The 22,329-nt window shown below is 41.7% G+C and overlaps 1 protein-coding gene across 2 annotated transcripts in view; it reads right to left on the bottom strand.

Annotated features, from left to right (window-relative positions):
• Window positions 1–1,145: 1,145 nt before the first annotated feature.
• Window positions 1,146–22,329, bottom strand: part of BTBD7 (BTB domain containing 7) — a 73,207-nt gene continuing 52,023 nt past the window's right edge. The window contains exons 4-12 of one of the 2 annotated variants that reach the window (XR_014168018.1): window positions 19,911–20,119; window positions 18,381–18,456; window positions 16,871–17,031; window positions 16,543–16,686; window positions 14,576–14,765; window positions 10,938–11,116; window positions 9,424–9,852; window positions 3,575–6,637; window positions 1,146–3,349 (exon numbers count right to left, since the gene is read on the bottom strand). Coding sequence is in view for 1 of the 2 variants with exons in the window: in XM_081909555.1 (XP_081765681.1) it covers window positions 5,822–6,637; window positions 9,424–9,852; window positions 10,938–11,116; window positions 14,576–14,765; window positions 16,543–16,686; window positions 16,871–17,031; window positions 18,381–18,456; window positions 19,911–20,119 (2,204 nt within the window). In the remaining variant the exon portion in view is untranslated. Of the gene's footprint in view, window positions 6,638–9,423; window positions 9,853–10,937; window positions 11,117–14,575; window positions 14,766–16,542; window positions 16,687–16,870; window positions 17,032–18,380; window positions 18,457–19,910; window positions 20,120–22,329 lie in introns of both variants that reach the window. The other variant, XM_081909555.1, reaches the window with a different exon arrangement.

Below are 22,329 nucleotides of genomic sequence, written 5' to 3'. Positions count from 1 at the left end.
CAACACACTTTCAGTGTAGGTTATACATGCATATCCAGTAGTAATTGGGCTTAAGGATATTGTTAAATCAATTGATGTAGCCATGCTAGTTCATTGGGGGGGGGATCAAAAAGATACAGCACAGTAACAGCCTTATTGGAATCAAGTAAAATGTATCCAACTACGGAACAAACTTTGGCATAACCTGAAACCTGTGGGATAACCAGCCTCAGATAACCAACATATTTCAAGTCTCATTAATGAATGAAGTGGTTAATGCCATAGAGTAAGCTGTCCTGCCAGGCTTAGGTCACTCCTGCTCACCTTGGGAGTAATCAAGCCTATTGTACCTCAGTCTGCCTGAGCAGCTCAGTGCAAAGAGGTCTGAGCCGATTACTCCAAGCTTGCACCCCATGGCTCTAACAAGACTTTCTTGTGTTCCTATACCAGTCACCTAGGAACTTTCACCACTGTAACTAAGCCAAGTTTTACTGCCTGTGTTTTATGACTGATGCATAGAAAAATCACATAAACCTGACCTTCGGAAAGTTTGTAAGTAAACCATTTTTAACCTACCAAATGTGTGGTCTTTTTCTATGCTAAGGGAAGAGGGAACTTTTGGAACTCACAAGGGCATATTTTAAAGGGCTAACAACATAGACTTCCACACTTTCATTTGCTGGGATTCTCTCACCAAAGAGTACTTGCCCCAAACTGGAACCTTGGCATCCAGGAATTCTCTTTTTATATACCAATCTTTTCCCTGCCACCAACATCTGTATTGTATCTACCAGTCTAATTCTGCAACGCACCTCCTGTATTCCATCTTTTATAAACTGTATTCCTATCCTATCCAGTCTTTTCTAACTTTCCTGCCTACCCCTTTGTTTCTTTTTTATACCTAACCTGAAGAAGAGTTCCAAAGCTACTTTGCAACATTTTAGTTCCTAATAAAAGTTATTGCCTTGTAGCCTTGAGATTTTATTGACAAGTTGGTACTTCTTTCAAGACAGGAAATTAATATAGTCGGAAGGAGTATGCTTGGCAGCTGTGCACAGTAATGTGTTTTCGTCTCAGACAGGAGGAAAAAATGTTACTATACGTTAGCATGCTGCATGCAGAAGTTGTCTTTTATCGTGTCTGAATCAAATAAATTTTACACAGGATTTTTCTAGACAAGCCATTTATTTGAAATGCCAACTATATGTAGGATAAAGTCAGTGTTAACATGCTTCTCAGCAACAGTAGAAAAATAGAACCAGTGAAAACCTTTTTACAACTGTAATGGTACTCAAAAGAGAAATGTATTGTTTTACAATGCATCACACAAGACTAGAATTCAATTCTAGAGGTACCTAAATAAAAATACTATATTTTCTTAAAAAACCAATATGTACAATTGAAGCGTAAACAAGTTTTACAAAGTACTGGTTATGCAGGTTGTAGAAAAAACACTTGCATAGGACATGAAGTTGTTGTAATAAAATTTCTGAGCCTTTAGTATTGAAGGCACTTGACTTTATACCAGTAACAGCACAAAACAACGCAACATCATGGACACTTAACACCTTCCAGAAATACAAACATGTACGGAAACAGCATCCCCTCCCCCTCCAGCTTCCTCTAGCATCCCACACACAGCCCCTCCACCATTTAAAAGCACAGCCATTGGGAGAAGCTAGAATAATTGTTCCATCCATAGCCCATTTCAAAATAAGTTACATAAGAGATGAAAATATGGTTTGGAATAACAAGCAAGAGCCAGTCTCTTCATTTTCTCTCTTTTTAAAGGCAGAAAAAAGAGATCAAAGACAGGAATTAAAACATGAAACGTAGATGGTCACTGTACGGTAGTCTTACAGGATAACAAGGATAACTGAAGAATTAACTCTTAACAGTATACTTTCAGAAGACTTATTGTAAACACATTGGCTGGGATACAAAGTGGCACGTCTACATGGTGGTTTTTCCACTTCCTTCTCCTGGCAGGAGAACCCTTGTCACTTCCCAACCCACACAGCCCTTTGCACCTCTGGAAGTTTAAAAAAAGAGAACAACCCATGCAAGGTAGATGCATGGAAACACAATGTGTTTGTGTGCGCACATGCACACACACACTTCTAGTTCCCAATCATGGATTAAAACACACAGTTTTTCCTAGCAGGATGGATACCAAACCAGTTTTGGACGCGACTGTTCTGTTGCAGCAGAAATAGCCAAGATTATAGTTTTAAATTTCCATACTGAAGCATCTTTCATTGGTTTACCAATTGTTCAGTAAGCAATTATTTCTCTTTCAAAGCCACAGCTGTATGGTTACTGAATACTTGGAATTTCCTAAAATGTATTCAAAAGTGCTTCATGCAAACAAAAGATTATTTAAGCTGCTAAAACTGTATTGTGCATTGAAGATGCCAAACACACAGCATAGTTGTCAATTACTGAAACACTGAATAGCTGGGATTTGCTCATGAGTCCTGATTTTTTTGGAGGACAAAGGGACCAAGCGGTTGAAGTTCTGAGTAAATCATCTGCCCAGCAGATTGTAAAACTAATTTCAATTATGGCACAATACATGTTTGATCAATTTGTTGCTGGGCCAAGTTAACACATAGACAAAACTGTTGCATTGCACTGTTCCTTTTTGGAACAGGGGGGTCACTTCAAATTTTGGGAGAGTGCTGGTGGCTCGAGTCACAAAGTGCCTCCTAAGGTGGGGGTCATGGCAGAACACAAAATTAGACAAGCACCCTGACAACCTACCACAGTCAGCTATGCCCTGATCATGGAGATCATACTACTAATCACACGTGCACCGGTGCTGTTGCTTTCTAATAACAGGGAGCATTTGTCAGTGTCAAGATAAAATATACAAGGTGGTCACGTCACGTTCACTTTCATTTCACAGAAATCACTTAGAAGGTACCAGCACATTTTGCCCCATAACTAGAGCCTTGCCTCTTTTAAAAAAAGAAAGCTTGGAGTCTGGGGAACCAGCCCAGGGGCACAAACGAAAGCCTTTGTGGGCAACACGGTGCCCAATGTCGCCAGGTTGGCGACTCCTGCTCAATCAAATCATGGATATTAAAGTTTGGCTTTAGTTGGCCAGTTGCTCATATGCCGTTTACAAAATATAGCTATCAAAAAACGCCTTTTCCTAAGGAAGTGCAAGAGGAGTTGAATGACACTGGATGAATAAATGAGCTACCCAGAGGTCCTGCTAAAACTGCACCAAACTGATCAAACTCAATCTGACCACTGCTGGGAAACGGATCTAGTGTAATAAGCCAAAGAATCTGAGAAGAGTTTTGTTGACACATTAGAAACAGCAAGTTCTTAATTAAAGCCATAGAGATAAAGAAGCCAGTTTCTTGCCATCTCAAAAATTTCTCTGGGAATATTTGCCCCCCCCCCCTTTCTGACTTAATACAAGTTGTTTTACATTGTCTAAATAACTCTGTTATCTTAAGGTATGCTACAAAATTCTGTCTCTTACCAGGATTTGCTTTCATCTAGAATGCCGTCCCATGGTCTGAAATGGCAACTACCTGACTTCAAAAGCGGTACGTTTTGTTCGCTGGGAGCCAATATGCACCTAAATAGCTTCTCACAAAGCTTATTCCACAGTAAAAACCATGTGTAAACTAAACCTGGGTGGATTATTTCAGCCAACTCTATAGCCACTACTGAGATCAAGAATTTACCCCTCGGGTAACTCACAGACAGAGCTAGGCACACATTACACTACTAACGTACTGAAGCAAACAGGCTCTGTTTCAGACATGGACAAAATGACCTACTTGAAATAACAGAATATCTAAAACCTACAATATGGACGTTTCTGTGTGCTCTTGTTTGGGAGAGTGGGTTTAAAGATATATTCGGTGTGCATGAGTAAGTGGATCAAAGGTAAGTCTTGTCCCAGAACTCTCTGGAAGGCAAAGCCAATCTCACAAACTTTTCCAATACCATGAAAGACAGCTAAAAAGCACTAGACAAGATGATATAGTAGATTCTCATCTTCCCTTGTCCTCAAAATTAAAAAGGCAGAGGATAGAAGACTTTATGCTTTATGCATTTGCACCATTGTAGCAAAGTTAATGTAGTTTGAAAATTCTGGACAAGATACTCTCTCACTCATATACACTATCCATAAAGGATCCAGAACTTCTGTTTGCTTTAACAGTGTTTGCCCCCTAAAATAAATAGGACACAGCAACTGAAAGGCAGGAGCTGGTCCTCTTGTTAGAGCTGAAAACAAAAATGTGATTAAACATTGAAAAAGTGTACATTTAAAACAGTGTCAAGTATCTAAAATCAAGAGTCAGATTTAAGGTTAGAACAGCCTTTAGTTAATATTCTGACTGAGGTCTTCTGGTGATGGAAGATCTGCATTTTAGAGCTGGCCACCCTGTCAAGCCTGTATTAGGAGATGCCACACAGCAGCACTGGGGCTTTCCCCAATACTTGCATGAGAAAAGACATGGTGGGTGCATACAACTGCTGACAGCCCAAATGGCCATCATTAGCAGCAATGGGCGTTTCTAAGCAATCGGCCCCGTCTCTTTACTTTGTGTTCATAAAAGCACGGAGTCCCCAGAGTCTTTAAAAAAAGACAAAACCAAACGTGCACACACGGAAGAGGTTGGGATGAAGAAATTAAGTGCTAAATTGCTTACAGCTAATTTAAGCCTTAGGCGTTCCTCTTCAATTTGTGATTTCCGTCCACAAAGCAAGAGACTCACGGGGTCCAGGAGCCCTCAGTGACATCACTAAGGTTGAAGCCCTTGTGGTTGCTTAATCACAGGTGGAAGAAAGAAGGCAGAAAGCACTCCTTTGGGTGCCTCTACTGGAGACAGGCAGCTTCCTCTAAGGAGATGGAGCGTTAACACCAAAGTCAGGTGTTATGCAGCATCTTCTCACTGTCCTGGGTTGGTACAAAACCTTCCCATACCTGCATATCCTTACTCAAAGGAAAAATTGATGAGAGTGTTTACAGTACTGTCACAATTTGCAGTACCAGGTGTATTCCAACAAAAGGAGTTAACTAAGTGCTTCTCAGAGGTGTTATGTAAGCCCCCAAGGCCTGCAAGAGAGAGAGAGAGAGAGAGAGAGAGAGAGAGAGAGAGAGAGAGAGAGAGAGAGTTCAAGGAACCCAAAGAGAGTTATACTCCTCACTTCCACAGAAAACCTTGGCCACAAACATCAGTGAGGGCTTGCTACATCAAGATGAAGGCCAGCTGCCATGGACTTGGTAAACAGAACAAACGTATTAGGCTGGATTCTTGCACTAGTGGTAGACCAGGAAGGCTTGAGACTGAACCAGAGCAGTTACTTAGATGTGCTGTTCTTTGGAATTCCTATAGTCATTCAAAAATAAAGACAGACATTGTCACCATTTGATAAGAAAATACATATCTCAGTGCGCAAACCCAATGCGCACAGGAAGCCGGAAGGTGAATTCTTTTTTTAAAAGCCACCCAAGAGAGCATGAACATTGTCCTTTAAATATAACAGCAAGTTTTAACATACTAGTACAAAAACTAAATAAAATTAATGTACAGGTGCAAAAGGCTACCTTTCATTTTTTGTTAAAGGTGCCGGCTTTTTTTTTTTTTTAAGAGGCTTAATAAAATCTGTTCCGGACACAAACTCTGGAGCAGCATTCCAAACAAACTGGTAGCATGCCATCTCTAAGGAAGCCATGTATGTACAAAAATAATAATTAAAAAAGTGATGTGGCAGCTGGCAATAAATGAACTTGCCCAACCAAAGTCAGGCCAGAGGTGGCAAAGACTGGATATTTCATGACTTAGGCACAGAGAAGAAGTGGAGGTGGTTTTCAGAGGGCAGATTTTTTGTACAGGAAGTCTGGTTTGCTGGGAGACCTCCTTCCTCTGCTCACTGCCTCTTCCCTTTCCAAATCCACATTTCTCTGTGCTTCATGCTCCAAGGGCTCGAGGTCTGCCAGCCTCCGGCCGGACTGCTCTTCATGGATCTCTGAGCTGTATGCAGGCAGAGAAGGCCGGCCAGAGGTTAACCCATAGGTTAAGTCAGTTTCTATTTTTGTTCGCACCCTTGCGTGAACTGGGCCATTTCCAGCATTCTCTTGGGCAGCCAATGCCAAGTCCAACCGCTGGGGAGGTTGTTCTAAGACATCGAGGTGTATCGGTTCATTCTTTTGTCTATGCGGATGCCCTTCTTGAGAAAGTGCATACTCCCTCCGAGTGTCTTCAAGCTTTTTTGGAGAGATGTGGTTAGGTAAGTGGGTGGCCTTTAAGCCGCTGGGTGATGCTTTATTGTGGCTGTACAAATCTGGGCCAAAATAGATACCTTGAGAAGGTGAAGGAGTGTGCCTGCTGGGGGCAGGAGTAGACGGTCTGCATGCAGCGTTGGAGAAATCGTAGAAATCTGGGTATTCCTGCGGATTCTCTCTCGAATCCAGTTTTTGTTCAACTGAATGTTTTTTCCGGGAACTGTGCATGTGCCTTGTCTGAAGGCATGAAATGTGCTGGGCTGCTCCTGGCCCAACCTCCAGAACAGGCTGGCTCAGTTCTGTGTCAGCAGTGAGTTCTGGCAGCCTCCTGTCCTTCAGAGACATTGTCGACACACCCATAGCGATATCTGGCATCAGTTCATTGAGCACAGGTTGAGTACCCTGGAAAAGAGAAGAGAACACCCATTTCTACTTGTGCTATTTATTCCCCTGTGTTCCAGCTATAAGCAACATACTTTCGCCTCCCCCAGAACTATTTCAGCTTAAGAAAGTCCAAGCTTGCCACAGGCCATAGCTACATGTTAAGAGAACATGCTCCCTTAAACACACACACACACTTACGTGGGTTTTTTGTACTATCAGCATAAACAGATGGGTTAAAGAGCATTTCCAATTACAAAAGGAGTTTTATTTTATTTTATTTACTGTATTTCCCCGTGTATAACACACCCATGTATAAGGAGACTCCCTATTTTATGGAACTGCAACAAACCACCACCAAACGCTCTACGTCCTGCCCGCCGTTGGAAACAAACAATCACACAACAAATCAGTGCTGCCTATCTAATGAAGGCGCTATATAATGAAGGTGCAAGGTGAATGCAGAGTCCGGGTCAGTTTATATGGAGAGAGGCAGTCCTTCAGGTGCTGTGGTCCTGAGCTACAAAGTCTTTATAGGCCACTCTTCGGGCTTACAGTAGCCAACTTTAGAGCAGTTTGCCATACAGATTAGCTTCCAAAACCAATTATTTTGGACATTTAAACTTCAGTGACATAGTTATCAGAGACGATTGACAACAAATCTAGAGACACTGATATCAGTTCAAGAAATCTATGTAACTGAAGCATATACAAGACTCAAAGCCAGATGAATTTAACTCCATGAAGGACTTTTGCAACTGGGCCATCTAATAAACAAACCTTATATTAGTGGAAGAAGCAGGAGTCAATGTCATCAGAGAAACTGTTTTCATATGTGTGGGCTTGTTGTCTAGAATTATTTCCACCTGCTGTAGCAATGCATTTCGGACTGATTATTATTGGTAGGAGTTTCATACTGGATTAGCTAACTCAGATATGAAAATCAAGTTCTGTAAAAAAAATTCTTCAGCGCAATTTGTTAGAAATTTAGGCTGCAATCCTATACGAAATTACTTGGGAGTCAATCCCACTGAACAGAATGGTGCTTGCTTCAGCATAAGAAACAGAATGTCAGCCCTTCTGATACAGAGCAAACACTCACCAGGCTGTTAATAGAGTAGACCTCTGCATGTTTCTTTTCCAAACACTATCAACTAAGTGCAAAATAAATCCATGGAAATAAACAATCCTGGTTAATCACCTCCCATTCCATTCCATGTTTCTGATTTGACCAAAGCTATGGAGTCATCCGAGTTAAGCAATATTTAAACCTTCAGACTCCTGAAAGGGGACAATGGAGACTTTTCAGCTGCAGGGTGCACAATGCACTCAGAAGGTCTAAACATGTAACGACAGATCATTTCCTTCTCCAAATGATTTAACAACAGCTGGATTCCAAGCCGGCTACCACAAACATGCAGCCACAGTCAGCCTTGTCCAATAAAATATTTATCTTGTTACTCAGACCAAGCAAACAATATGGATTTAGCAGGAGGAAATGATCTAGACTAGTACACAGCTTTCTAAAGAATAATTACAAAGGAGACAATTCTTCAAGGAACGGACGGGAAGTGAATTTGACCTATTTCCATTATGGAAGACGAATTGTTAACTGAACAGATCCTACTTTCAGTGTCGGAAATTCACATTTTGCTCAAATGTTACCAGATTCAGCTGGCTAATGTATCAATGGCCTTTCTTTTCTAATTTGTTCCAGACCAGCCATTATTGTTGTCTTCAGTGTGTTTTATATAACAGCAACGAAAAGCCACTGCAACATATTTATAAAACAAGCCAGTTTCAAATGTTTATACTGGACACTGTATTTTCCTTGCTTACAGCTCAGGTTTGGTCTGTTTAAAACAAACAACAACAACAACCACCAGGCCTTAACCTTGACTCATTAAGCTATGCATTTTCTCTTAAGCCTATCCCATCTCTTTAGAACCTTCCCATGCATTATTCAGCTGAGCACAAGCTGATTTAAAAGTATGATCATGAAACAAAAATCCTCAGCTTTGGATGCCATCTATGCTGGTTTCCAAAGCTTGAAAAAACCTGATACGTGCCATAGGAAAAATCGACTTCTGTCATACCAGAGTTTTTTGTCCCTTGACATCTAAAGGAGGTTGGAAAAGAATGAAACCCTAAGAAGATGGTTTCTTTTAAAAAATAAATTATAAAAGGAGAGCAAGAACTCCTTTCATTACCATCTATGCTACTCTATCTTCCCCTTCCATTTAAACCAAGGGTGGATTCTTACTATGCAATTATTTGCTTTATTTTACACATATGGGCACCATGCATGGCAAATGCCAGAGGAAATGCATTACGCTGTTAGGGGAAAGGGCCACAGTTCAGCGGAAGAAAATGTGCTCTGTAGGCAGACGCTCCCGGGTTCAATCCTCAGCAGATCCAGGTAAGGTTGGGAGAGCCTTCTGTCTGAATCCCTGAAGAGCAGCTGATGGTTAGTGTAGACAACACTGAGCTAGCCAGGCCAATGGTCTGAATGCCCCTGTATTTATTACAAAGATATTCCCAACCGGATGGTTTGTTGGGCGAATTTGTAACCCACAAAACAAGACAGAAGCTGCATCATGGTTGCACGTGACCGCTATGGAATAACCCATGGGTAGACTTCCAGAAAACTACCTAGTTGCTCAGTGACAAAGCCGAAAGCCTTTTGTACCGGCAAATTCCAAACAGCTCCTGTAAACACAAAGTCCTGTTTGCTTCACCAGGGCAATGCATCACTCTACCTTAACATCCATGCATCTGGAGTTTGTGTATGTCTGTGGCATACTTACTACTTGCTTTTCAGCAGCCATCACAGCTGCTGCGGCAGCAACTGTTTGTCTTCCCAGTCCTGTAGTGTTAGTGCAATCGGGAGGTGTGGCTTTGACACCAGACAGGTAGATGGGAGGGGGGCCTTTCGGTGCTGTTCTGGCATGGAACAGGGAATGGTTGCAGGGGTAAGAAAAGGAACGCGAGGGGTGCTGGCTCTGCGCCCTTTGCTTCCAGCCGATTTTGAACTGATTGTGGATTGGAGTAGCCGGCGGGTGGTAAGGAGGCGGGGGAGGGGGCAGCGGTGGATGGAAGGCCACAAAAGAGTCTAATTCTGTAAACATGGTTTCCGCTGTGGGCGTGCTGTTCACGCGACACCGCCCCGGCTGTCTCAAGGTCAAGAGCGGGCTTTCATCCCCAAAGTGCTCATCTGGAAAGAACTTGTGAGGATTCTGCAACAGTAAGAGAGAACACAAAAGAGGCTGAAAAATCCATAGGAATTTCTGCTACGAGGCCTGGGCATTGCTGACTCTGCATTATCTGACCCCGCCACGTGCATGCGTCAATAAATAAATAAATAAATGTGCTTTTCTGGAGTCCTAGTCTTCAGCCCATATTGCAGCAGCAAAAAAAGTTAAGCTAGGCATCCTAATACATGACCACTTTTGCTAATGCAGCTGAATTCCTAAGCTACAGATCTTCCACGTCAGCAGTCAGGTATGGAAATAGAGGTTTTACACTATATAATTATTTCGCAAGCAAAAATACACAACATGTCAGTTGCAATCATTCTGCAGCATATGGCTCACAGTTTTGGAGAGTGCAAAAATATACTCGGCTGTGGTGCTCCTGTTCCGTTTTTAAACAGCACAAAACTCTTCTGTACAAATCTCTATTTTGCAGAGCACCACTGGGTGGCTCCCTCTATGATTTCTTTTTATAAAGTATGTTTTCTTAAAAACAAAAGCTCCCTCACTTTCTTGCTTGGAACAGCAATCTTTAGATTTTAACTTTTATTTCCCCCCCCCCTCTCCAGAACCACATTTTTTTGTTTGGCAAGGTCAGGAAGAATGTTGATGTGACAATGCAGGCTTTAGACTGAGATTCTCAAGCTTGTTATCCTTTTGCAGGCCTGTGGTTTAAAAGCTCTAGAAAGTAGACTTACTATGATCAGCAGCAATTTGCATGCTGGGTGTGGGGTTTATTTTTCTGGGGCTAATTCATTTGGAGCATCCAGGGCAGAGCAGCACCAAGAAGTACAAGGAATAATCTCCTGGCTTCTAATTAGACATGAGGAAATTTGGTGGGTGTCTGTCACCTAATATAGCCTCCTCTTTCCTTGCCTAAAAATATAGCAGCAATGCTACCTAACATTCCCATTATCTCTTCCTCCACTCACGCCTAAACTGCTGCACACTTCATCTTAAAACAGGCTTACATATACAGTCCCGTTTTCAAATAAGTCACCATCATCATGATAGCCGATCAACTTGAGGACGGCCAAGTGTCTGCTGAGGTTACTGTCCGTGCTTCATACCTGCAAGAGCTCAGCGGCAGAATCAGAAAGTCCAAATTCCCGCAGGACACGGATCTGAATCTCGTAGCTGACAGTGGCCCCTTCTCCACAGTTCAGAGCGTAAGCTCTTTGCACTTGCTCGGTATGGCGGAGCTCCTGCAGCCGCTTGACCATCTCTTTCACAACAGGGAGACGAGGAACTGCAGAAACAGCAACAGACAGAAAACCCAAGCTGAAATGACTTCCTTTGCTATTTGAATGAGCAGCAGCTGATTCCATGGGCCGACAAGATAAGGCTTTTAAGGAACTGAGCCGGGACTTGTTTGCGCTAAGTAAAGCCATGCAGAAAAGTGGGTTAGGAAGCACAAGTGCTTGGGATACTGAGCTCTGCAGAGGTAGGTAAGGCAGGGCAGCAGGACCCTATCTCCTCCACCAGCCCCACGTGAACAATGAATAACTGATGCTGAAGGAAAGGCACCCCACTTTCCTCTGCCTTGCATATCCCATGTTTGTTGAATTGTTGATGTGTCTTGTGAACTACCCATTCGCAACCTGTTTTGTATTTTCATAGTAAGTGGGTGCCTGTTGTAAGCCGCTTTGGGCACATCTAACTGTGGAAAGGAGGCATATAAGTAAACTAAATCAACCAGCCAACCAATCATCTGGTCGGCCACTGTGATTACAGGATACTTGATGTGCCTTTGGTTTAATTCAACAGGGCACTTCTTTCTTCCAATCTAGCTGCTGCGTTAGCCCAGCAAAAGCCTGACACCTTCCCTCTGCCTGCCAACATGCCCCAAGAGCCCTCTTTGCTCCTAGTCCTCTGGCTTTGTCCTTCCATAATAATTTAGCATGCCCTTCTTTCAAGAGTTATTTCCCCTCCTTCAGCAACCTCCCAGTTAACCCCTCCAGTCAATCTTGCCTTCTGTATGTACTACTTTCAAATGCTTGCTGAGAGGATGGGAATTATATTTGATGGTCACAGCTTTCATTAAGACACATTTCCCCCCTACACAGACAAACACCCCTTGATAACTTATTCCTTAAAACACACCAGCAGCAGAAAAACCATTTGCTTGGAATGCTGATTTAATATCATTGTAGAACTGTAGAATTGGAAAAGACCAAAAGGATAATCTAATCCAACCACCTGCAAAGCAGGAATCACAGCTCAAGAAGCCAGATGACCATTCAACATCTGTTTAAAGCAATATTCTATTTGCTTCTATGTCAGCAAGTTATCTTTGTGAATCCCGCTTATCATGCCCTTATCAAATGTTTTGATGCAGAGTATCTTAAAATCTCAAATTTACACTTCCTCCGGATGGAACCAGCCATCTCTAGATTGGTTTTATTGGCACACACTTGATAGGTTGGGTTGAAGGCTGAAATCACAAGACCACTGGAGAGTCATAATAACTTCAGAAATTTTAGGTTTTGTTTTTTTAAAGAACATGCAACTTCAAAGCCAACAGAAGCTTGGGGAAATTCCACTCTTGTTAGAGAACTCATCTGATTTTGACTCTCCTTGGAAGAGATCACATGAAAAGTTAGTTAGACACTCTATTAAGATGTCCCAGGAAAATTCTTGACAAGCGCTTATCAATGCTTTGAGGAGCAGCATTTCTGAACCCAGAAGGGACAAAGGGAATATTTGTGGTTGTGGAATTAGAAATCAAAAGTAAAGTATTTGTGTATGCATTGTTTTATTTGTTTTAATCCCAAACCACCTTCACCAAAAGCAAGAACAGAACCCAACAAGACATTGCGGATTGAAATATCCAGTTAAAATATATCAGAGAAGAAAGAAATTATAATAACTATACAGCTGCCTATTTCCCAACCATGAAAAGTGAGTCTGGTTTTACTGCACTGCCATCAAATATTCAAGTATAGGCTATGTCAACTGTCCAGGGGCAGGGAGATCTCTTGCTGGGGAGATGCTACTTAAATGTCTCTTTACATGCCCTTGCCGTTAAAAATTGACTCTAGGAGAATACAATGAAAAGAGCAAACTTCCAGATAGTCATCGAGAGCAGTTTCCCATAGGGCACATAGCAAATGGGTTACAGAGGCCATGAATGACCGTGCTGCTAATTCATGAACAGAAAAGAAGGTTCCCGGCTGAAACTGGAGACTTGAGCTATCTCTGTAATGTTTAAAAAACACATTCCAATGTTCCTTTGGAAAATAACTTTCCTCTTTCGACTAGCCTTCAAGGTGGAGATTTTTAATCCTAGTCAGTATCTAATGGAATTGTTTTTCTACGTGTAACTGTTTTAACTGGGGGTTTTTTATATAAAAAATACACACACAATTGTTGTACATAAATTTGATTCTTTTGTAAAAATTGCTTCAATATGCATTTCATTTATGAATTGCTTCTAGGAAACAACAGCAGCAGCAACAACAAAAATAACAATAGAAAAAGAGCAACCAAGCTGCCCTAGGCCAGGTGTGGGAAACCTTTGCCCCCCAAGATGCTGCTGAACTACAACTCTCAACAGCCTCCATAAGCATGGTCAAAAAGGCCAGGGATGATTGAATCTGCAGCTCAGCAACCTCTGGAGGACCGAAGATTCCCCACATCTGCCCTGAGCAATAATCAGCCTATACAGCTTCGCTGACAGGTCATTTACCAGTTCTTTTTAGGTCCTATGTACTGTGGGGAAAGAGACATTGATCAGAATGCAATAAATAAACGCAGCTGAAAATGGCATGAATTAAATTAAAGGAAGAAGGCCCCTCTATGCATTTTTTTGACATCATTAGAGCCCTTGAATGGTATCAACTACTGACCAGAAAATGTGTCCTTTCCCCCCTCTTTTTGACATAGCTCTCGTTTTAAGTGCTTTAAAGCGATTTGTAACTTTTAAGACACTTGATTTTGAGGACACACTTTATTTCAACATCAAAGCTGAAGCCAATTGACCAGGACAGCACAGCTTCACTTCTTCACGTTAACAATCACTGCAGCACTTTTGATCTAAAGTGTTCTTTTGTTTTCATTTCCACTAGTGTCTTCCACCCTCCTGTAATTTAGCTGGCTGTGATTAAAAGCAATTTGCAGTCCATTTCAATTATTGTGTCAGATGCCAAGATCCAACTGGTATTCATGTATCTTTTATTCTACAAAGGTTTTATTTGGAAATGGATACCCTTGAAAGCAAAAAATCTTAAATCTGTCACTGATAAAACCTTGCAGGCCATGGGGATCAGTTATTTTATCATCACATTTTCAAAATCTATTCGTGTAACATATGTGGAATTAGTTTGTTGTTGCTTTTTTAAGACTGGGCACTTGGACAGACTAACAAGAATTCACAGATTCACACATCAAAGATTCACAAATCAACACCCCTCATCACAAAACACACCCACCCACCAGAACTGCTTTCCTGTTTTAGATGTTAGAAACAAAAGCATGTTCATCATATCAACACTATCAACAGGGCTCTGTTGGTTTCTAAACCTACACCACAGTCAAAATGCTCAGTTTCTTCCTTTGACAGTATGAGGACTAGGTTCTGCATAAGGTCCTGGACAGCATCTTATCACTTGCTCATGAAACTCTGATCATGTGGATTCTGAGCTATTTAACAACATTTTTAATATTGATAACAATAAGCAATTTATTATGGATCAGCTTACAAACTCACCTGGGATTTCATTGGCTACAACTGAAGGAGCGCTGGATTGGTTACTGTTTATTTGCTGGTGACTTATCATATGACAGCACTGTGGAACGGCATTGTTTACCATGTAGAGAGTATCTGGAACATTGGACATTCTAACCATCCGTAAACGAACCAGGTCAGTCTGTTCCACCATCATCTCATCTAGAACTGACTGAAACAACACAGGTTGAAACAAGAGAGTTTACTTAACATTTTCTCTGATTTCCTGTCAACATAAAGCAGTAAATGCCATCAGTGTGACATTACATTATCTTCCTTTTCCAGATATGAAACACATAAAAATGACCTGACCATGTTCAGGAGCACATGTTCCCTTTTAAAACATCAAACATTGTGTTCTTTTCAGTCACTGATCCTCATCCATGCTCATAACTTAATCAGAATAATGATATAAACTCCAAAAGCCCCAGCCCAGCACTAGTACTAAAAACAAATTATTAATAGTAATAAAAACGATCCACTTCTACTGCTGCAAAACTCCACACCTCATTCCCACTTGAGCAAAACCTGAAGCAGCTCTTAAGTACAAAGATTGCTGGAGGCTGCAATGCTTGCCTTTAACACGTCTGAATACTTCTCTGTGAAAGGAAGAGGGGTGCACAATCATCTAAGGGTCTTTCTCAGTAATAGTCCCCCATTTGTGGAATGCCCTCCCTAGTGAACGGCATCTGCCTCCCTCATGTATTGGGTTTCAGGGGGAAATTTAAAATATTCTAGTTTATACAGGGATTTGATGGCTGAAAGGTAATGTTCCTGGCAAACCTGAAACCACTGACTGAGAGGATATGATTGCTTTTAGCTGCTTTTATAATGTTTTTACTGATATTGTCATTGATATGTTTGCCACCCTGGGCTACTTTGGGAGGAAAGGAGGGATATAAATCACCACCACCACCATCATCATCTACATATAAGACCACAAGTAGCATGTTCATACAGTTACTGCGGGAAAAGGGAACCCTAACTTCATTCTCTGTGCCCAAGGAATAGCCCCCTTGTTGCTTCCAGCCCCTTTTTGTTCACCTATGAGTTTCCTAACATATAAACATGAGTCACAGCAAGTATGTCTTTTTGTTTAGAAAGCAAATCTGAACTTATGGCCCAGGAGAAAAAAACTCAGGGAAACCCAAAGAGGAAATGAAAAAGAATTTAAGCCCTTTCAATGTATGTACAAGGGGGCAGCATAACAGGCATGGAAAAGAGAGCTGAAACCTTCTTCCGCTGGGGATAACTGCACTAATGTATCGGTGGAGTTACATAGATGGAAGGACTTTTGTCTTCTGTTTGGCCAGATGCCCATATTCTCTGCAGGTGCAGCCAATGCAGTGCCTTCCAGATGTTGGACCACAACTCCCAGAGCCAATGGACAGGTTTTATGAGACATGTAGTCCACAATCTCTGGAAGGCACTGGAGTGCTTTTAGACACTCAGCTCTTTTTGAACACCATTATGCATCCGGAGCATAAGGACGCAGGTGGCGCTGTGGTCTAAACCACAGAGCCTAGGGCTTGCCGATCAGAAGGTCGGTGGTTCGAATCCCCGCGACGGGGTGAGCTCCCATTGTTCGGTCCCAGCTCCTGCCCACCTAGCAGTTCGAAAGCACGTCAAAGTGCAAGTAGATAAATAGGTACTGCCCTGGCGGGAAGGTAAGCGGCGTTTCCGTGCGCTGCTCTGGTTCGCCAGAAGCGGCTTAATCATGCTGGCCACATGACTCAGAAGCTGTACGCCGGCTCCCTCGGCCAGTAAAACGAGATGAGCACTGCAACCCCAGAGTTGTCCATGACTGGCCCCCGGTCAGGGGTCCCTTTACTCTTTACCTATGCATCCAGAGCACCTTGTTCAGACGCATTACAAAGCAAGGTTGTTAACTGTGAGGTGAGTTATGAGGCACACATTATCAGAACCTACTAAGTAGTAAGTCTTATTACCTTAGCCTCCTCCACATATGGTGAAAACAGCCTTGGCCTCACATAAATGCCCGCATTCTTTTGTCGCAGCCAGGCATTTGACTTTCCACCTTCCGCTGTCGGCAACATATCCGAAGGAGGAGTGCTGATGAGACCTCTCTTCATCTTTAACAGAAAAGGGTGGCATATTACAAAAGAGTTCAGGAATGTTTACGTTCTTTGTAGACAATAAACCATTTGCAACATATATGGGCAAGCTGGTGAATAACATCTGCAGCATCCTCAAAAACAAACAAGACATTTATCTGTGTGATATAATGCCCCTCAGTGACCTTAAAGAGACACTCACAGAATCAGTCAGGACTTCACTGTTCATAGGCAAAATATGCTCAATACGGACAAACGGTAGGAGAGGAGAAAGGATCTCTTTCAGTTCCTCAATGTCAAGATCTCGCCTCTTTACACCTCGCTTGTTCACACTGTGAGCTGTGCCACTCAGCAAATTGGGCTCTGCAGGAGGGGAAATAAGCAGACAGTTCCACCTGAGCATTTAAAAAAAATCTATATCTCTTCTACAGCAAGGGATGAAAGCTAACGAGAGATTCCCATACAGTTTGATATAGCTGGCTTGTCTACCAGGATTTTAAAAAGCAAGGACACATATCTCACAGAAAGTCATCTATTGCAAAACTATTTTTCTATCTGACTGGGGTTGTTACTGAAGCTGCAGGTCCATTCTTTGCAGCTTCTTCGGGGCTTTACATTCGCACATCATCCCAGGATTTTTAAAGAAACAATAGTCTTTTCCACAAAGGAAATCCTACCATGTGCTTAGAAAAAGAAAAGGAGTGCAAGTCAACAATGCATCTATACCTTTAAAGGTAATTTTAAATATCTTGCCACTTTAAAGGTGCATCTATACCTTTAAAGGTAATTTTAAATATCTTGCTGCACCAAGAGAACAGTGACACAGACTCTGCTCTCTGAGCGACCATGCTCACAATGCCTTGCTTTGAGGAACTGCCTTTGATAAGAACAGTTTTATTCAAGTGGATTGCCTCATTCATCTGAGTGCAGCAGGCACCTTCCAGTGCTCTTATCTGAGCTGCTCCATCACCATCCATCAAAGTGAATGGAGGAGTTTTTATGGGCAGGGAAGCTCTAAGTGAACACTGGAGTTCTTATGTCTGCGAGGAATCTGCGAGATCGGGGCGAATGAGTTTAAGGCTCAAGATGCCAGAGAGATGTCATGAATTTCGGTACCGAGGCATAATCCATCAGGAACATCTCCCGAAATGGGGAAGAGATGCTAAAATAGAGACAGGAATGGCCATAAATATCTCAGTGGTAGAGCACATGTTCTGCATGCAGAACGGTCCAGACAGGTTCACTCTCTGGCATCTCCAGTGAAAAAGATGCCATGTAAAAGAATTAGGAAATCTTTCTCAGATTCTAGAGAACTGCTGCCAGTTAGTGTGGACAAAGCTGATACAGTGGTACCTCAGGTTAAGTACTTAATTCGTTCTGGAGGTGCGTACTTGACCTGAAACTGTTCTTAACCTGAAGCACCACTTTAGCTAATGGGGCCTCCTGCTGCCGCCGTGCCTCCGGAGCACGATTTCTGTTCTCATCCTGAAGCAAAGTTCTCAACCTGAAGCACGATTTCTGGGTTAGCGGAGTCTGTAACCTGAGGCGTATGTAACCCGAGGTACCATTGTAGTACAAATCTGGCAGATTCATATGTATCTCTACATATGTCTCTACCGTGAAGGATCCAGGGTTTGTTCAGCTTTTTAACTTACAGATATCACTTTCTCTTTTAATTATTAGTTTAGATATGCCCATTAAGAAGTACTTACCTCGGTCTGCTATTCTTTTCATCAGCTGATGTTCACCCCATTTAACAAGATACTTCAGGACATCTTGCTCACTCGCCTATCAGAGAGACATTCAACAAATGAACACTGGAGCATCAATGAATTACACCCAACCAAATTGCTCAATGCAAACAGCATTTATTACGGTACTCTTGCTCACAACAAGAGGGACCTCTCAGAATTCTAGATAAACTGTATAAAAATGCAGCAAAAATATTATTCCTATAACACAGAAGAATTATACATGGGTGGTATTCAACACCAAACTGTTCAATTTAAATTTAGATTTACAATTTGCAAAATGACAATTTTTGGGAAAATAAAGCAATAGATGTCTTAAAGCATATCCTCAGTGATATCCTTAAGACTATAAACTTTTGCCAATAGGTACTGAAGATTATAAATAAGATTATACTGCTACCAAAAATTTCAACATCAAAACATGCTTCATGGGGTATCTGAAAGGCATAGGAAATGAGGAAGATCTGAAACCTAAGATGATCACTAACCTTAGTCACTAACCTTAGTGATCCTAAGCCAAGACCACTACAGCTAGATTACACCATGAGGCTGATCCCCCCCCCCCATATATTCTGAATGTGCCAAAGGACAGCAGGGAGGGAAAGGGCAAGAACTGACAACAGATAATGGCTGCCTACTAAGACCAGTAAAGATTTGTGGGCCCCTAACTCTTCTTTAAGACATGTGTGTGGAAATATTACTAGCAGTCTGCCTTTCTAATTAAGGATGCTCAGGTATTCTCTTCTGGCATAAGCTAGTTGTATGGACCAAAACAGTTTCCCGCCCCTCATGACACACCTAGAACCCAAATCACATAAGCATGTATTGAAATTGCATCAATAGTAAATAAGTAAATAAATAAAGCTCATTTGAGATGAGGTAACACACACTAATGGTGTTTCCTCCATTGATTAAATTGCAGAATGGGGCCGGGGGGGGGGGGGGAGCGGGCACTGACTGGTTGAAATCAAAGGGATTTTGTACAGCTCCTGCAAGAAAAGTGTTTAAATGATGAGCTAGATTTTCCCTTTTCTTCCCCAAGACATACGTTTTTAGCGTGAGAACTACTATATAATTTCCATAAACCTCTGAACAGGCAAGGCAAAAATTTAACCAAGAAGAGTTTCAGTTAAAGTAATTTGCAACTGCTTCTAGACTATTATTAGGCTTTCAAGAAATAGTTTATACCGCCAGTTTGGGTTGGGTTATGTGCCAAGAAAGCAGAATAGTTTTCTTAATCACTACCTCTGCTAGAGGCTTGTGTGTACATATGCCAGAATAAAGAGAGAAAGAGTCCATTCTGTATATACACACACACACACACACACACACACACACACACACACGGCTCTCTCTCCCCCCCACCCCAGCAGTTAAGATTGAAGACCAGCATGCTTCTGTTCTGTACTACTGGTAAGTGATTAACAAAACTGGGTTCAGGACATAATTGGGTACAATTTGACACAGAGAGAGAGAAGGAGAAATGATTACCTGTAAGTAGTCAGACTGGATGGCAGTTTGCAGGTGGTCTTTGCCGAGTTCATAAAAGACATCTGAAGTCATGACCTGCGTAAATTCCTCACAGAGGAAATGCAGTGCTTGGCGATGAACCCACTTGGAGCCGTACGGCTGAGAACTCCACTTGAGAATGGCAATAAAGGTGTCTAGTGAGATGCTCTCAGCAATAATATCCTCACAGCCTACAAAGAGCAGAACACCAAATACTGTTCAGTGAGGTTCAGCTCTTCAGGAAGGAACACAAAGTGCCACTGTGTATAGAACTACGCCTGCCTTTTAAGCAAGATTACAAAAGGATTTAACTACCAACATCTACTTAGTGTTTAACACAGTTGTGAATGGGGTACAAAATTTCAGCCTAAGAATCCAATTCATGGGATGTGTCGTCCTGTAGTGTAAATTATGTGGGCAGCAGTTCCCCAGCCTCTTGGCCAGAGGTCTTTATAACCAGAGATCCTTTTATTGAACTGAAACTGAATCCGGGCTACATACATTCAGAGAATGCACAGCGAATTATGGCTTCTTCATGTACACTTCAGAACCCTATGCTGTAAGTGCCATTGATCTTTTAACAATAAATGTGTCTGCAGTTCACTTTACACTGAACTGAATTAAGCATTCAGTGTAAATTAAGTTACCTTTAGGTACTTGTGCTAAAGTGGCACATACCATGTGCAAAGAACTCAGAATTGCCTTAACTATTTTGTATAAAAGCTTAAAGCTTTGGTACTTTCTGCAATGAACTCAAGTACCTATGTTGTCACAAAGTGTTTTAAATGCTGTTTCTGTCCAAACTTCAGTTAACCTTCTTAGAATTATGCCTAATCTAATTATTTGTTGTAAATCTTGCAGTATCCTAGTGGTAAACTTTAAGCATTTGAAAGCTTTTATTAAACACATATTTCAGCCACAAATAGTTTGTCAGACAATTGTTATTTGGAATTCACAGCTAAGAAAACATGATTACTATACATTCATTATGCATATATTTTAGATAACAGGGAATACTATTCAGAAGACCACATCATTTTCTTCAATTGCAGCCTTGAAAAGTGCCAATAATTTTGCAAATCAAAGCAGCTCAATCCCTTAAGTATTTTAAAAGGACTCAATTGTGAGAAAAGCAGGGAGATCATGAATACCATACAGGAGATTGTTCAAAAGACACACAGAATATATTTATGAGAACAAGGCAGTATACTGATTTATTTAATCCATTTGGGCTGGCGTATAATGAATTAAGCGGAATAGAAAGGCAGCACATTTTTAGCAAAATCACATGCAGATTTTGCATAGAGAATGGTGTGCTCCAATAGAATGCGAATATTTTACACACATTAGTCAGAGTTTGAAAAAAAGAGTCAACATAAATGCTTACCCTCTAAAACTATTTATAAGCATATCAGTATCTATGTTAATCACATATGGCACATCAATTGCCTACAAGCCACCTCATTTTCAAAATCTTTCCAAAAGAGCATCAGAAGTCTACCCAGCAAATTTACATTACAGTAGCCAAAGTCACAATGCTGTTTGTAAACACAATGGACTGAAGTAGGTTGTTATTTTCCTTCTTTCAAGAACCAATATAGCATAGTCAAACCTTGGTTGTCGAACATAATCCATTCCGGAAGCCCATTCGACTTTCGAAACATTCGACAACTGAGGATCAAAGGGCAGTCAGCAAAGTCAATGGAGAAAAAAGAAGAAAAAACTCCCTGGAAGCCATTTGGCTTCCAAAAATCGTTTGAAAACCGGAGCAGTTACTTCTGGGATTTCGGCATTCAGGAGCTGAAACGCACGATATCGGAGGTGTTCGGGAGCCAAGGTTTGACTGCATATACCTTCAATGACTATGCCTCTACCAATGTACCTCTTATCAATGAAGACAGTGGGATGCTTACAAACATGCTGGGCTTCAAAGTCAAATTCGAGTCCCATCCATCCGTCACAGAGATTATATTCTAGACAAGTTAAGCCACTGCACAACACAGAAATATGATAAGAGAATAGCAGGGTTTCAACGGTAAAGAATCACATGACAGCTTGTCAAACTGTAGAAATGTTGATCTCACAGTCGGATCATTTCAGCATTAAGCTTGCTGACAACTCAAGGTTTCACCTGTTCAGTGGCATAGCATTTGGTGGGGGGGCACAGGGAGCAGTCGCCCCAGGCACAAAATTGTTAGGGGTGCAAAATTTCAACACCCAGCGCTGCCTCAATACAGCTGCACACTTCCATCATCGGACTCCACTGAAAACGGTTTCTCCATGCGAACTAGGAAGACCTCTCCAGACAATGGAATGACTCTTCTTATCTCTACAGCTGCAATCTCCTGATGCAAATGCCATTAGGGAGTTCAATGCACATACGTACTCCATCCATTTCCTA

The sequence above is a fragment of the Podarcis melisellensis genome (genome assembly GCF_964234715.1).
Source record: "Podarcis melisellensis genome assembly, chromosome: 1".
Taxonomy (NCBI): domain Eukaryota; kingdom Metazoa; phylum Chordata; class Lepidosauria; order Squamata; family Lacertidae; genus Podarcis; species Podarcis melisellensis.
Note: the sequence above shows the minus strand (reverse complement) of the source record. Positions and strands in the feature narration are given on the sequence as shown.